At 42.8% G+C, this 16,085-nt stretch overlaps 1 protein-coding gene across 1 annotated transcript in view; it reads right to left on the bottom strand.

Moving 5' to 3' along the window:
- The window catches only part of DGUOK (deoxyguanosine kinase), a 41,473-nt gene that overhangs the window by 23,035 nt on the left and 2,353 nt on the right, over positions 1 to 16,085 (bottom strand). The window contains 1 exon segment of the mRNA XM_027855640.1: positions 8,183 to 8,295. Within this exon segment, the coding sequence (XP_027711441.1) occupies positions 8,183 to 8,295 (113 nt within the window).

Raw genomic sequence — 16,085 nt, 5'->3', positions numbered from 1 at the left:
AGCAACATAATGATCCAAGACAATTCCAAAAGATTCATGATGGAAGATGCTATCCAAATCCAGAGAAGGAACTGATGGAGTCTGAATGCAGACTGAAGCGTGCTATTTTCACTTTTTTTCTTCTGTAGTTTTTACCTTTTGTTGTGTTTCTTCTTTTACAACATGGCTAATATGGAAATATGTTTCACGTGATTGCACATATATAACCTATATCAAATTGTTTACCATTTTAGGAAGAGGGGAGGAGAGGAAAGGGAGGGAGACAATTTGAAACTCAAAATTTTATTAAAAAAAAGAATGTTAAAAATTTTCTTTACATGTAATTGGAAAAAAATAAAATACTATTTGGAAGGAGGAAAAAAAGAAAGGTCATCTCTTCATTAGACTGGAGCAAAGGAGCAGAGAATAGAGGGTGACGCAAAGGGATTTTGAGTTAGAAGGAAGTGGGAGAGAGAGCTCTGAGATAGATCTTTATTTTCCCAGTAAAATATGAGATAATATCTTGCTGAGAGGGATAGGGCAGAGGGTGGTGTGGGAGGCTTGAGGAGCAAAGAAACTGCTTTGAATAGCTGCAATGGAGAATTCCTAAATTAGAGAAGAGTAGAAGACTTCTCTGACCCAGAGGGCCCAGTTGAGATTCCATGACATAAACTTGTCCTGGACCCAGTCAGCATGGCTGTGCAACTGCCTCCAGCATGATTCAACAGCATAAGGCTATTGGCAATAAAGTGCATGACAGAAATCAGCAGTTGTTTATTTCTTATCGACCATAGTTGAACTGGTTACCCATGGAGTCAAGAATGGAATGGGAAGAAAGTGAAACCTGAGATAGCTTAGAAGTGAATTTGGAAGAATAGGAGAGTAATGGATGATCAGATAAAGGAATATTAGAATTATTGATCACAGAAATAAAATATCTCTGAGTGATGGAGAGATCGAGGATATGACCATCCCTGTATATGGCTACAATGCAGGGAAAGTAGAGGCAGCAATGGTAGAGTCTAGAAGGAGGATAGGTGATGATGTGGAGCAAGGAGCACACCATGTGTGTGTGTGTGTGTGTGTGTGTGTGTGTGTGTGTGTGTGTGTGTGTGTGTGTGTGTGTGTGTGTGTGGCGCATTACATACTAATCTCTCTCCCTCTCCCTTTCTCTCCTGGGGTGGGGGAAGGGAGCAGGGATGAGAGAAGTTGGGTAGGATGACCTGAGCTCTAGGTATGAAACCAGTTCTCCTACAGTACCAGAACACAGAAAGAGTGAAGGAGGAAACAGTCTAAGAAGAGAGAAATATTGTTAATGATCCAATTACCCCCCAAAGAGGGTAGTGCTGGCTGGGGCCTTGGGAAGACCAAGAAATCAGCGACGGTCACAAGAGAGCTTCAGCCTTCCCCTCAGCAGCCCACAGCTCTGCATTCCTGCTCTAACAAGCGGTGGGAACCAGCTAGCCGCAGGGTAGCTGTGGAGTACCTTTTGGCCGAGTTCTCTTTCATGCACTAGGGAAGAAGGTCCATTTGGCCAGGTCTCTGGGGTCTTCCTCATTCACAGCTGAGCTCCTGCTCATGTGAGTCAGCTTCACCTTCAGCTGCTGCTATGTGAGTCCTCGACCACATCGTGGAGGGGAGGCTCTGGAGTCCGCAGCTTAGGTTCATGGCCCGGTCCAATCCAGCTACCAGAGCCGTGCTTGATCCTGGCTCTGTGGTTTCGGAGAGTTTGGCTCTGCTATATTGAGATAACAGCACAGTGGTTGTAGATGCCAGGCCAGGAGGGCACAGGGGGCTCTGTCCTGGCTCCGCTGGCTCCTTCCCAGGAAAATCTGATGTTCTTCCCTTTCCATCTTCTCATCTAGTCCCGTTTAGCTCCCTATCAGTCCTTCCCCAGAGCTGCTGCTGCTGCTGCTGCTGCTGCTGCTGCCCCACGTTATTTTTATTCCCACCACCAAGCTCTGCAGGCTGTCCGTTCCATAGCTGCTGGCTCACAATGCCCACTGCTTACTGTGTGGTGCTCACAGAGCGGAGCCAGCCCAGTCTGTGCTCTCTCTACAAGCTCACTCTAGTCACTTCTTGAGTTGGAAGTACTGAGCTCCCCGCCCACTAGCCCAGGGCTGCTGGCCAGTCTTCAGGCGCCTTCTCTGCAAGTGTATGATGAGCTCAGCCTTCCTGGGCACCAGCTGCCCATTTATCTGCTCTGAGGCACGCCTTCCTGTCCCCTCTACCACCTCTGGCCTCTGAGAGCTCTTCTGGCCACCTGGGATTGGCTTTCTCTTTGGCTGCTTTCTGCTGATTCAACTAGTCTCCAAGGTCCCATGAGAATGTCACGAACAGAAAAGCATTTACTAAGTCCTTACTATGTAGGAAGCGATGTGCTAAGAGAGGCAGTAGGAGAGTGGATAAGGCATGGGACTTAGAGTCAGGAAGATCTGGGTTCACCTGTGTGACCTTGAGAAAGTCATTGAATGTCTCCATGACTCAGTATCCTCATCTGTACAATGAGGGATCTGGGCCTGATGACATCTAAGGTCCCTCTCTCTTCTAAATCTCTGATTCAATGAATTCAGAAAAGTTGCTAGGAACTACTCTCAGGGAATTCACATCTAAACGGGGCCAACGCATGTAGGAGGATTCAGCATTAAGTCAGATGGAAAGGTCCAATGGTACTTATGGTTCAGCAGACAGTATCAGGGCACATAAAAGGCCACAGGAACTCAGAAGAGCAAAGGCTGCTGGGAAAGGGCTGAGGTCTCAAACGTCCAGCAGAGGTAAGGATGGGGAAGGGAGTGGGTATCCAAGACCTGGTGGGAACCAGACAGTGGAGATTGCAATAGGAAAAGGAAGAGCTCCCCAGGCCAACTCCTATTGATCTTTTAGGAATCCAGTGATGGGAGGGGAAGGGCTCAAATATGCCCATACTCTGGCCCTATGCCTCCTGCAACTGGAACTCAGATTCTGCCTCTGCTCCCTGAGGTTCAGATGGTGAGCTTGTTTTAACTTTCTCTTGCCTGGAATTAGACCTCTCCATGCCCCTTTTGGACCACTATCCATTTTCTTTTTTCTTTTTAAAATTTTATTTATTTGCTTTTAGTTTTCAACATTTACTTCTATAAGATTTTGAATTCTAAATTTTCTTCCCCTCCATCAGCTTCCTCCCCCGCCCCCCCCACAGTGTGTAGTTTGAAAAAGGATGTACATGTACAATAACATTAAACATATTTCCACATTAGTCATGTCGTAAAAAAAGAATTAGAACTAAAGGGAAAAACCACGAAAAGGAAGAAACAAAAAAAAATTGTATGCTTCAATCTGCATTCAGACTTTTGGAACTGTCTTAGATCCCTGTATTGCTGAGAAGAGTTAAGTCTGTCAACATTAGTCACCATACACTGTGGCTGTCACTGCGTACAATGTTCTCCTGGTTCTGCTCACTTCACTCAGCATCAGTCCACACAAATCTTTCCAGATTTTTCTGAAGTCTGCTTGCTCATCATTTCTTACAGCACAATAGTATTTCATCACATTCATATACCACAACTTGTTCAGCCATTCCCCAATTGATGGGCATCCCCTTAATTTCCAATTCTTGGCCACCACACAAAGAACTGCTATAAATACTTTTGTATATGTGGGTCCTTTTTCCATTTTTATGATCTCTTTGGGATACAGCACTGTCCATTTTCTTATTAGAATATAATAAGCTCCTTGAGGACAGACACTTGTTTACTTTTTTTGGAATCCTCACCATACAGCATAGTGCTTGGCACGTAGTAAATGCTCAACAAATGCTTTGTCATTCATTCATTCATTCATAGAAGGCAGGTGCTCACTCCTACTGGCCAACTAGTATGAGAAGCTATATGATTAGCTGCGCATTCAGATTTCTCCAAGAAAAGAATCAGAAGGTGCTGAATATGGAGAGCACCAAATAACAGCACACAAAAAGAAATTCATTGTTTGAACATACAGAAAACAGTCATCTGAAACTGATAAGGAATTTGGGAAACTGGTCACAAGCCTGGCCCAGAAGATAATCTAGCAGCCAGGAGAGCATTTGAATGATCTAGGAACCTGCTGGTGCTTTCACTCTGGCAAAAATACAGCTGTTAGTAATGTTCTGACTTGTCTTGGTGGTAATTTAATCTTTCCAAAAGCCAAGGACATTTCAGGATCCCCTTCCCACCCAGCCCATGAGGAAATTAGGCTTCTCTCTCCCTTCCATGCCCAAACCCCAACCTAGGTCACAGAATCACTCAGGTGACCCAATAGCACCACCCCATGGTGACCGAAGAATATACACTGATGGTTAATATGCCATGAATCAGCGTTGCAGAGATTCCTGGCTCTCCCCGACACGAAACCAGAGAAACAGTGGTAGGCTACTCTAGCCAGTCCAGAGCTGCACAGAGAGACAATCAGAAACCAACTGAGGTAGGAAGAAGCATCACAACAGGAAAGGCTAGGTAAATAATCTTGAAGTCCACCAACCTCGGAAGAGGGGTCCCACCAAGAAAAATATGAATAAACAGAACACCAAACACAATGAAGAAATGCTGTGGATTAACAGAAGCCCACGAGGTAAACAAAGAGAAGAAGAGTAATTTCATATCAAGTTTAAGCAAAACCTCAGAGGGAAAAAAGCGACCTGGCCACAAGGACTCTAAGAATGGCCAGAAGAAATGAAGCAAGAATAGAAGCAGCTGAAGCATAGCAGGAGACAGAGCCAGACAAGCACACAGGCTGCTTATTAGCACCCTGGCTACTAGGTGCCACAGAGGATAGACCACTAGATTTGGAGTCAGGAAGATCTGAGTTCAAATCCTACCTCAGACACTTATTAGCTGGCTGAGCCTAGACAAATCACTTAATTTCCTCAGTATCCTTATGTATAAAGTGGGTATGATAATAGCATCATCCCTTGTCATGAGGATGAATCAACATTTGTAAAGTGCTTTGTAAACCTTAAAGCAGCTATCGACATGCTACTTTTACCCATTAGACTGTGAGACCAAGGACTATCTTTTGCCTTTCTTATATCCCGAGTGCTTAGCCCAGAACCTGGCAGACAGTAGGTGACCCACCTTTACGATTAAATGAGAGTCAAATTAATTGTTCAGTCTTTCTATAAAAGCCCTTTATTTTTTCTCAGCAATGCAAAGATCTAAGACAACTGCAAAAGACTCCTGATGGAAAATGCTATCCACATCCAGAAAAATAACCATGGAGTCAGAATGCAGATCAAAGCATACTATTTGCTCTCTCCCTCTCTCTCTTTTTGTTTCTTCTTCCTCATGGTTTGTCCCAGTTCTAATTCTTCTTCACAACATGACTAATATGAAAATATGTTCAACGTGAAGGTATATGTAGAGCCCATATCAGAGTGCACACCGTTTTAGGGAGGGGGAGAAAATTTAGAACTCAAAATCTTATGGAAGTGAATGCTGAAAACTAAAAATAAATAAATTAATAAAAAATGTATCAAAGAACTGCAAATGGTTACCTAAAAAAAAAAGCCCTTTATTGAATATGATTTTATTAAATATACAAAGTAGCACTGTGGTCAGCAAGGAAAGTCCATACTTCTGCTTTTCCATATTTGTCTGTTTTTTGAATGGTTTTGAATGCCCAATACACCATCAATTTTTGTAAAGGTGCTATGCCTAGCATATATAAATTCCTTTCTGTTCCTGTTCAGTAATTGCCAGAGATCTATCATCATTTTCTACAAAATGAGACAATATACCTAAACTTATGGGACGCACTTAAAGTCATCCTTAGCGTTTTTTTTTTTTTTGCAAGGCAATCGGGCTTAAGTGACTTGCCAAGGGTCACATCACTAGTAAGTAAGTATCATGTGTGTGAGGTCAGATTTGAACTCAGGTCCTCCTGATTCCAGGGCCAGTGCTCTATTCACTGCACTACCTGCTGCCCCATCGATTTTTCAACAAAAGAGAAAAAGAACAAATCAATGTATTGGGTATACAATAAAAAAAATAAACAAATCAAAAAACTCTAACTGAATAACAAGTAAAAATTCTGAAAACCAAAGAAGAGATTAACAAAAGTAAAAGCAAAAAAAAAATTGAATTGATGAATAAAACAAAATACTGGACTTTTTTTTTTGTGAGGCAATTGGGGTTAAGTGACTTGCCCAGGGTCACATAGCTAGTAAGTGTTAAGTGTCTGAGGCCAGATTTGAACTTAGGTCCTCCTGACTCCAGGGCTGGTGCTCTATCCACTGCACCACCTACCTGCCCCAAAGTATTGGACTTTTAAAAAAAAAGTTTGACTTAAAAAATGAGAGGAAAATGAAATTATATCAAAAATGAAAAATTAAAATTGGTTAATTAAAAACTAAAGGGATGACCATTAGTCATAGAATGGCTAAATCAGCAATGGCATCTGAATGTAATGGAATGTTACTGTGCCATAAGAAATGAAAAAGGAATGGATTGAGAGAACCTGGGAAGAACTGTATGTACTCATACATACAGTGATTTACATAATAACTAAAAACATTATAGGGACAGCTAGGTGGCCCAGTGAATAGAGCACTGAGCCTGGAGTTAGAAAGATTCATCTCCCTGAGTTCAAATCTGGCCTCAGACACTTACTAGCTGTGTGATCCCGGGCAAGTCATTCACCCTGTTTGCCTCATGGCAAACCATTCCAGTATCTTTGCCAAGAAAACCAAAAGTGGGGTCACTAAGGGTTGGATACAACTAAAAAGACCAAACAATAACCAAAAAACATCATAAAGAAAAATAACTTTGAAAGACTTAAGACCTCAATGCAATGACCCACTACAACTGCAGAGGACAGATGATGAAGCCTGCTAACCACCTCCTGAAGGAGAAGTGATGGACTAGAAGAGCCAAATTCGACGTATATTTTCTGAGACGGCCCACATGGGGATTTGTTTTGCTTGATTAGGCTTATTTGTTACAACAGAGCCTTTTGTAATTTTAGAGGGGGATGATAGGACGGGGCTGTGATAATGATACCAAAAAAAAAAAAAAAGGGAAGAAAAGAGGGTCATTAAAGTACTTTTTTTTTTAAGCACAGAGGGGAGTTCTTGAGACACAGACAGGCTGGCCAGCTTTGAAGCCAGTATGTCAAGCTGATTACATACTTACATAACCAAAGAATGTATATAACAGAGATTCGTGATTCATATACTGTTTTCTTTTTCTGTTCTTTGTATATGGAAATATTCATGTTTGTTGGTGTTTATCAAGTTCAAAATGACAAAAAAGAAATCTTAAAAAGCAAATATTGGATGGGGAAAATATGGGTAGATTTAACTATCTGAAAATAATCAATAGCTTTCAGAAATAAGGAGGTAGTCTCACTATACTCTGCCTTCATCAAACCTCACCTGGCGTATTGTTCTCAGGTTTTAACACAGCAGTTTAAGAATGACATCGATAAGCCACAGAGTGTCCAGAGGAGGGTAACAAGGATGGGATACGGCCTGGAGTCCACGGCATATAAAGATCAGTTAGAGGAACTGGGCCTGTTTGTCCTGAAGGGAAGACTCAAGGGTTGGGGTTGGGGTGGGGCAGTGATAGTGGTCTTATGGATGAGGGATTAGATTCACTCCATTTGGCTCCAGAGGATCGAACTACACCAGGAGTGAAAGTTGCAAAGATGTCAATTTAGGTTTGATGTTAAGAAAAACTTGGTCATGATGAGAGCTGTGCAAAAGCAAAATGGCTTCCATCAAAAGGCAAGTGGCTTTCTCCTCCTCTTTCTTTTTTTTTTTTGGCTAGGCAATGGGGTTCAGTGACTTGCCCAGGTTCACACAGCTAGTGTTATGTGTCTGAGGCCAGATCTGAACTCAGGTAGGTCCTCCTGACTTCAGGCCCGGTGCTCTATCCACTGCGCCGCCTAGCTACCCTTCTCCTCCTAAGTCTCCAAGCAGAGGCAAGACCACAAGCTTCCAGAAGGATTCATTTCCTGCACAGATTGGACAGGTCTCAAATTCTGTTACTCTGTAACTCCGAGGCCAGGGTCCTCTGTACCAGCCAAACTGCCTCTCAACCAAGCGTCACCTCCTCTCTGGAGGGGCAGCAAAATTGGTATGAGGTTGACCCAAGGAGACACAAAGGGTATTAGAAAACTCCACCGTAGTAGCAGGTCAGTCTACACCCACCCCCACCCTCGCTGACAGGGCTCCCACACTTTGCAAACTTACTATTGGTGTGCCAACAGCCTGGATGTTCTGCCATGTTGTTATGGGTTCGGCAGATACGTGCCACTCTGGGAAAGTTTTCAGGAGTAACTTTACGAAGGTGGATTTCCCCACAGCTGCAAAACAAATGACATTTTTAAAACTTAGTTTTTCATTATCAAAATGTATTTCTCTGCCTTCTATTCCACCCTATCCATGGGTAAAAAACGGAAAACCAAAATCTTTATAATATACATGGTCAAACAAAACAAATTCCTGCATGGTCATGTTCAAAAACATATGGGCAGCTAGGTGGCACAGTGGATAGAGTGCCAGGCCTGGAGTCAGGAAGATCCAAGTTCAAATCTGGCCTCACGCACTTCCTAGCTGTGTGACCCTGGGCAAGTCACTTAACTCTGTTTGCCCCAGCTTCCTCATCTGTAAAATGAGCTGGAGAAGGAAATGGCAGACCACTCCAGTGTCTTTTCCAAGAAAAGCCCAAGGAGAGTCAGACATAACTGAAATGAATGAACAACCACCACAATCTGGCTCCATCACACATTTTTGCATTATTATACATTACTCTCCTTGTCCTACCACTTTATGGTCCAGCCAGACTGACCTCGCCGTTTCTCACACGAAACATTTCTTCCTCAGTCTTGATGATATCACACAGACTTCCTCCTGACCAGCAGAGCCCCCTTAGTGTCCCTTCAAAGAACAGTTCAAATGCCACCTCCTTTTCCCAATCCCCCCACTACTAGGGATCCTCTCAAAAATTACCTTCTTTTAATTGGAAACTTAGGGGATGCCCATCACTTGGGGAATGGCTGAACAAGCCATGGTATATGAATGTAATGGAATATTATTGTGCTGTGAGAAATGATGAGCAGGCAGACTTCAGAAAAACCTGCAAAGACTTGAATGAACTGATGTTGAGTGAAGTGAGCAGAACCAGGAGAACATTACACACACAGTAACAGCCATACTGTGTGATGACTAACTTTGATAGACTCGACTCTTCTCAGCAATGCAAGGATCTAAGACAAGTCCGAAAGACTCATGATGGAAAATGCCATCTACACCCGGAGAAAGAACTATGGAGTCTGAATCCACATGGACGCAGACCATTTGCTCTCCTTTTCTTTTGTTGTTTTGCTCTATTGCTTCATACGTGTGGTTCCTCCCATTAGTTCTAATTCTTCTTTCCATCATGACTAACAGGAAAATATGCTTAATACGAATGTATAAGTACAGCCTATATCAGATTGCATGCCATCTTGAGGAGGGGGGAGGAGAGGAAGAGGGAGAAAATTTAAAACTCAAAATCTTATGGAAATGAATGTTGAAAACTAAAAATAAATAAATCAACTTATTTTTAAAAATTACCTTCTTTTTTGGGGGGGGGAGATATACGTATATGTATATATCCCATACCCCCCATTCACAGGTAGGCCATAAACTTCTCAAGGACATGGGCACCTTCATTTTTATTTTCTATCCCCAATGTCTCATATAATGCCTCACATCCAGTAGGTGTTTCATGGATACTTGCTAATTGTCACTACTTGATAAACTTCAAAGGCTCCCTATTTCTTCTAGGATCAAATCTAAACTCTTCTGTGTGACCTTTCAAACCCTTCATAGTCTGGTCCCAAGTGCCCTTTCCACCTTCATTAGTCCTTACACCAATACCCACACACTCTGGTCCAGCCAGACCAGCCTCCTTGCTTCTCATCATCCCCCAAACTCCCCTTCCCATCTCTGCCTTTGCATAGCCCTGGGAAGGCAGCTGTGCCTCACTCCTGCCTTTTAGAATCCCTTGTTTCAAAAAGAGAATGAATGAAACATTGATGAGAGAGAAGAGAGCTGGGGAAGTTGAGGAAACACAGGCAAAGCAGGCCAGAGCTGGCATCACCATGTTACATTTAACATAAACTCTTTAAAAAGCATACAAGCTGTACATAACAGATTCTTCGTTTCATGAACAATCCTCTTTTTCTGCCCTTCTCTGTCTATGGAAATGTTTGTGTTTGCTGTTGGTGAAGTTCACCACCACCATCATCATCATCATCATCATCACCATCATCACCATCATCATCATTATCATCATCATCATCACCATCATCACCATCATCATCATTATCATCATCACCATCACCATCACCATCATCATCATCATTATCTTCCTCCTCCTCCTCATCAAAAGAGTGCTTTATTTCCTTCAATGTAACTTGAGCACAACCTTCTCCATGAAACCTTTCCTGATGCCCCTGGCTCCCCAAATTACTGTGTCTGTATTTTGTAGCATTCAGTATATGCTCAGGTCTGTATGTGGCTAGGTGGTACAGTGGATAAAGCTCCAGCCTTGGACTCAGGAGGACCTGAGTTCAAATCCAGCCTCAGACACTTGACACTTGCTAGCTGTGTGACCCTGGGCAAGTCACTTAAACCCGATTGCCTCACCAAGAAAAAAAAAATTCTGTACATGGTGTCTCTTCTGGTACAATGTAAGCTTCTTGATGGTGGGAGTTATTTCATTTCTTACTTTGTACCTTCAATGCTGAGCATAGTGTCTGATGTACAGTTGTTGTTCAGTCGTTTCAGTCATGTCTAACTCTTCATGACGCCATTTGGGGTTTTCTTGGCAAAGGTACTGGAGTGGCTTGCCATTTCCTTCCCCAGATCATTTTACAGATGAAGAAACTGAGGCAAAGAAGGTTAAGTGACTTGCACTTACAGGTTACATAGCTAGGAAGTGTCTGAGGCCAGATTTGAACTCAGAAAGATGAGTCTTCCCGACTTCAGCCCCAGTACTCTACCTACTGTGCCACCCAGCTGCCCCTACTAGTGTACAGTAGGTGTTCAGTAAAGGTCTGCTTGATTGCCATGGAATTACAGAATTTCCAAGTTGGAAGGAACGTCTAGGGTTGTGTAGCCCAACCTGTACCTGAACAGAGTGGGTGAGGTATTGGTGAGAGGACCCAGAAAAAACTTCCAGGAGGGCACCTGGTATTTGGGGTGTCAGAGTGGGAAGTACCAGGGAATGAGGAGTCAGGCCAAAAGGGGACTGTGGGGAATAGAAATCATAGGCGCATAGGTCTAGAGCTAAAAGATACCTTGGAGGTCATCTAGGCTTGCTGCCCTCATTTTACAGGTGAGGAAACTGAGACCCAGGATAGTTAACTGCCTTGCCTAAGTAGTAATCATGGGTAGTAATCATCAGAGATGGAATTTGAACTTAGGTCCTCTAACTTGAGCAGAGGCCCTTCCCACCAGACCATACTGCATGGGTAAATAGAAGCATCTTGAAAGCCAGTCAGAGCCAGTAAGACATTACGTGCCATTTGTGATTTCTAAAATTAGAACAGACACCCTCCTCCTTCTGATACCTCCTCCCCTCCTTCAAGGCCAAGCTCGAGGTGTTACTTCCTCTCCGAAGCCTTCCTGGGTAGGCTTTCCCAGTAAAAATTACGTATCTAGCCATCAATTCTTTATTTATTATTGTTGTTCACTTCTTTCAGTCACGTCTGACACTTCATGATCCCGTTTGGGTTTTCATGGCAAAGATACTAGAACGGTTTGCCATTCCTTCCCCACTCATTTTTTACAGTTGAGGAATGGAGGTAAACAGGGTGAAGTGACTCTTGCCCAAGGTCACACTGCTAGTGAGTGTCTGAGGCTGGATTTGAACTCATGTAGATGAGTATTCCTGATTGCAAGTTCTGTGCTCTATCCACTGCAGCACCACCTAGCTCCCTCCCTCCTGGTGTGTCTCAATAATCCCTTCTGTAGAGGCAAAATTAAGTGCAGAAAGTAGCAGATGCACTTAGCAGATGCACTTAGTGAGTCCCAGCTGAGAAAGTGGCATCCATATATTACTCTTAAACAATTCCAATTTTCCCTGTCATTAAACCCACTGGCCTCCCTAGCTTGGGTTTTTAGGACTGGGGCTTCTTACTGTCTTAGCCAGAGGAGAACCTCAGACGATTTCTAACTTAGGGTCAAAGGAGTTTAAAAGCAACCCCTCATGGTCCTGGTGGGTAATGGGCACTGGAAAGCTCTCGTAAAGATGACAACACAAAGCTGGGTGGTTTCCCCTGAAACTGAGAGGGAAAGCAAATCTTTGTAAAAGCAGGCTGAAAATGATTGAGGTAGGGCCAGGGTGAGTGAATGTGGGAGTGGTAGAAGGTAAGCAGACAGGAGAAAGTGTGTTGGGCTTGGACTCAGGAAGACTTGGGTTCAAATTCTGCTGTGTGACCATAGACAAATCACTTAACTCCTCTGAACCTCAGATTCTCTATCTCTAAATAAGTCTAATAATACGTTAAATGCCTTAAAAAACAGACTATGGTTATGTGACTTAAATGAGACTTTGTAAGCTTTTGTAAATGTGTCATCAACAACTGCTCAGTTCGAGTTTCCTTCTCCCTTACAACCCCTTACAGGGGCCCAGCCCAACTCAGCCCTTCCCCCAAACCTGAGTTCACAGGTATTTTCCTCATGCCCAGGCTACAGGAGTAGAGATAAAGAACCCAAGGGTCTATATGGAACTGAAAACACAAAAGAGATTTATAGAAACTGGAAATTCCAACAAGGGAACTTTTCAGCAGGAAATATATTATTTGCCAAGTAGTAGCACCTATCAGTAGGCTTATGATGTTGTAGCCCAACACTAATGGGTGATATATATATATGCACATGTGCTAACGAAGGCCAAGTTCTGAGATCTGCTTGGTACGGTGGCTTTGGAGTCAGAAAACCTGGGTTCAAATACTACCTCTGACACCTATTACTTGTGTGGCTTTAGGCAAGTCAAACAACTTCTGGGCCTCAGTTTATTTATAAAATGCAGGCAGGGACAGCTAGGTGGCACAGTGGATAGAGCTCTGGCCTTGGAGTCAGGAGGACCTGAGTTCAAATCTGCCCTTGGACACTTGACACTTACTAGCTGTGTGACCCTGGGCAAGTCACTTAATCCTGATTGCCTCAACAAAAAGCAAAAAATAAAATAAAATAAAATAAAATACAGTCAGTTGGGCTTAAATTTTTATATTTTATTTTCTAAATGACATATGAAACTAATTTTTATCATTTCTTTGAAAAAATTTTTGAGTTCCAAATTCTCTCCCTCCCCTCCCCCATTGAGAAGGCAAGCAATTTGACATAGATTATACATGGGCAGTCATGAAAAACATATCTCCATATTAGCCATGTTGTGAAGGAGAAAACGGACCCCACGGCCCTTCCCCCTCCCTCTCCCCAAAGAAAACCCTCAACTAAAACCCAAGCAAAATAAAGTAAAAAAAAAAAAAGTTTGCTTCTGTTGGCATTCAGATTCCATCAGGTCTTTGTCTGGAGATGGAGAGCATTTTTCATCATAAGCTCTTCAGGACTGTCTTGGATCACTACATTGCTGACAGGAGCTAAGTCCTTCACAGTTGATCATCATACAATATTGCTGTTACTGTGTACATTGTTCTCCTGGTTCTGCTCACTTCACTTTGCATCAGGTCATGTAGGTCCTTCCAGGTGTTTCTGAGAACATCTTGCTCACCATTTCTTACAGTATAACTGTATTCCATCACAATCATATACCACAACTTGTTCAGCCATTCCTCAATTGATGGGCATTCCCTCAACTTCCAATTCTTTGCCACCACAAAAAGAGCTGCAATAAACATCTTTGTACATATAAGTCCTTTTCTCTTTCCTTTTTAAAAAATCTCTTTGGGATACACATCTAGTACGGTATTGCTGGGTCAAAGGGTATGTACAGTTTCATAGCCCTTTCAGCATATGGACTTGATAACTTCCAACTTCTCTTCCAACTTTAAACCTAGGATTCTATAATCCAGAGCTCCTGTAGGAGAAAAGCTATTCGCCAGAAATCAAGAGTGGGCAAAGAAGGTCCAGGAAGAAAGAAACCCTGAACTGTAATGATATTCACATAGAATTGAGGACTGAGGCAATTACATTAGTCTACGTAATAAAGAGGGCTTGAAAGAAGCTTTACTCTAGCCTTCAGAGGAAGAGCTGAAGACTCAAGTTTCAGGCAGAGAGTCAATGATTAAAAAGACAAATTTACATGGAATCCTCAGCTTTTCCCTAGATCTGGCACTAATTTCATGACCTAATGACAAACAAGCCAAGAGAGGCCTCATCTGGCATCCAGAGTCAGTGATGTGATCCACACAAGCTGCCCTTCTTCTCAAATGGGCTAAGATTTCATTCCTTCTTGGTAGAGAGGATAGAATTCTGGGTGCTGGATGGGGGTGGCACAGGTAGGTGTGGTTGCTGTCTGGGGCAGGTTTTCCTGACTTCATGACAAAAAGAGGTATTTTAGGGGCAGCTGGGTAACAACAACATTAACAATAATAATAGTCCATGCAAATAACTAACATTTCTACAGCACGTCAGAGTTTGCAAATTACTGTACACATATTACCTCATTTGATCCTCACAAGCTCAGCAAGGGAGGGACTATTATTTACTCCTTTTTCAGATGATAAAACTGAGGCCCAGAGTAATCCGTGCATGGACGATGAAAAACAAGGATAAACTGCTTCCACTCTAATACTGGGGGACACTACGTGTGTGAACCCTGGAATCATCAAGGATCGTTTTTCTTGTTGTTCGGCCACTTTTGGTCACGTCTGAGTCTTCATGACCCCATCTGGGGTTCTCTTGGCAGAGATACTGGAGAGGATTGCCATGTCCTTCTCCAGCTCATTTTATAGATGAGGAAACAGGGCAAACAGGGTTAAGTGACTTGCCCAGGGTCACACAGCTAGGATCTGAGACTGGATTTGAACTCATGCCCTCCTGACTCCAGGGCTGGCACTTTATCTACTGCCCAATAGCTGCCCTAAGCAAGAGCTGGGAGTGGTTCTCTTCTATTTTGATGACCTTAAGAGACCCATGGAAAGAGGAATACACTGGGGAAGGGGGAGGAATGGTAGAGAAAACTATCTCACATAATCAGAGTGTGCAACTAAGCATCTCTACACACGAGAAGAAGGGGGTGGGAGGAAGCAGCTGACAGTACAACCTCATTCTCCTCTGGATGGAATAACACACACACACACACATACACACACACACACACACAACATATACATACAAACAGTTGAGTACAAAACTACATCTCACTCAATGGGGAAATAGGAGGGAAAGGGGAGAAGAAAGGGGAGAAGGCAATTAGAGGGAAGGTAGATTAATTAAATTAATTAGAGGGGCAGCTAGGTGGTACAGTGGACAGAACGTGGGCCCGGAGTCATGAATACTTATCTTTGTGAGTTCAAATCCAGCCCTAGACACTTATTAGCTGTGTGACCCTGGGCAAGTCACTTAACCTTTTTTGCCTGTGTTTCCTCACCTGTAAAATGAGCTGGAGAAGGAAATGGCAAATCACTCCAGTATCTCTGCCAAGAAAACCCCAAATGGGGTCACAAAGAGTCAGATACAACTGAAATGACTGAACAACAACAACAGATTAAGGGAAAGATTAGTTCTAAGCAAAACACACTTTAAAAAAGGATGTACAAAAATATTTATAGCTCTTTTTAAGATGGCAAAGTGGGAATCTGAGGGGAGGCACATATTGAGGAATGGCTGAACAAATTATGACATATAAAGGTCATGGAAAATCCCTGCAATGTAAGAAATGATGGAGACAGTTACAGAGAAACCTGGGGAAACTTATCTGAACTAACATAGATAAAATGAAAAGAATCAGAAAAAAATGTATACAATGACAATATGGTCAAGACAGACAACTTTGAAAAACTCAGGAATAGTGATCAGTGTAATCACCAAGGGAGGACCAATGATGAAACAAGCTACCCACCTTGGGAAAGAAAGGTGGTGTACTCAGAGTGCAGAATGAGGGGTGTCTGTGTGTGTGTGTGTGTGTGTGTGTGTGTGT

The sequence above is a fragment of the Vombatus ursinus genome, unplaced genomic scaffold (genome assembly GCF_900497805.2).
Source record: "Vombatus ursinus unplaced genomic scaffold, bare-nosed wombat genome assembly UNPS02010980.1, whole genome shotgun sequence".
Lineage (NCBI taxonomy): Eukaryota > Metazoa > Chordata > Mammalia > Diprotodontia > Vombatidae > Vombatus > Vombatus ursinus.
The sequence above is the reverse complement of the archived record's forward strand: the minus strand, read 5'-3'. Positions and strand labels throughout refer to the sequence as shown.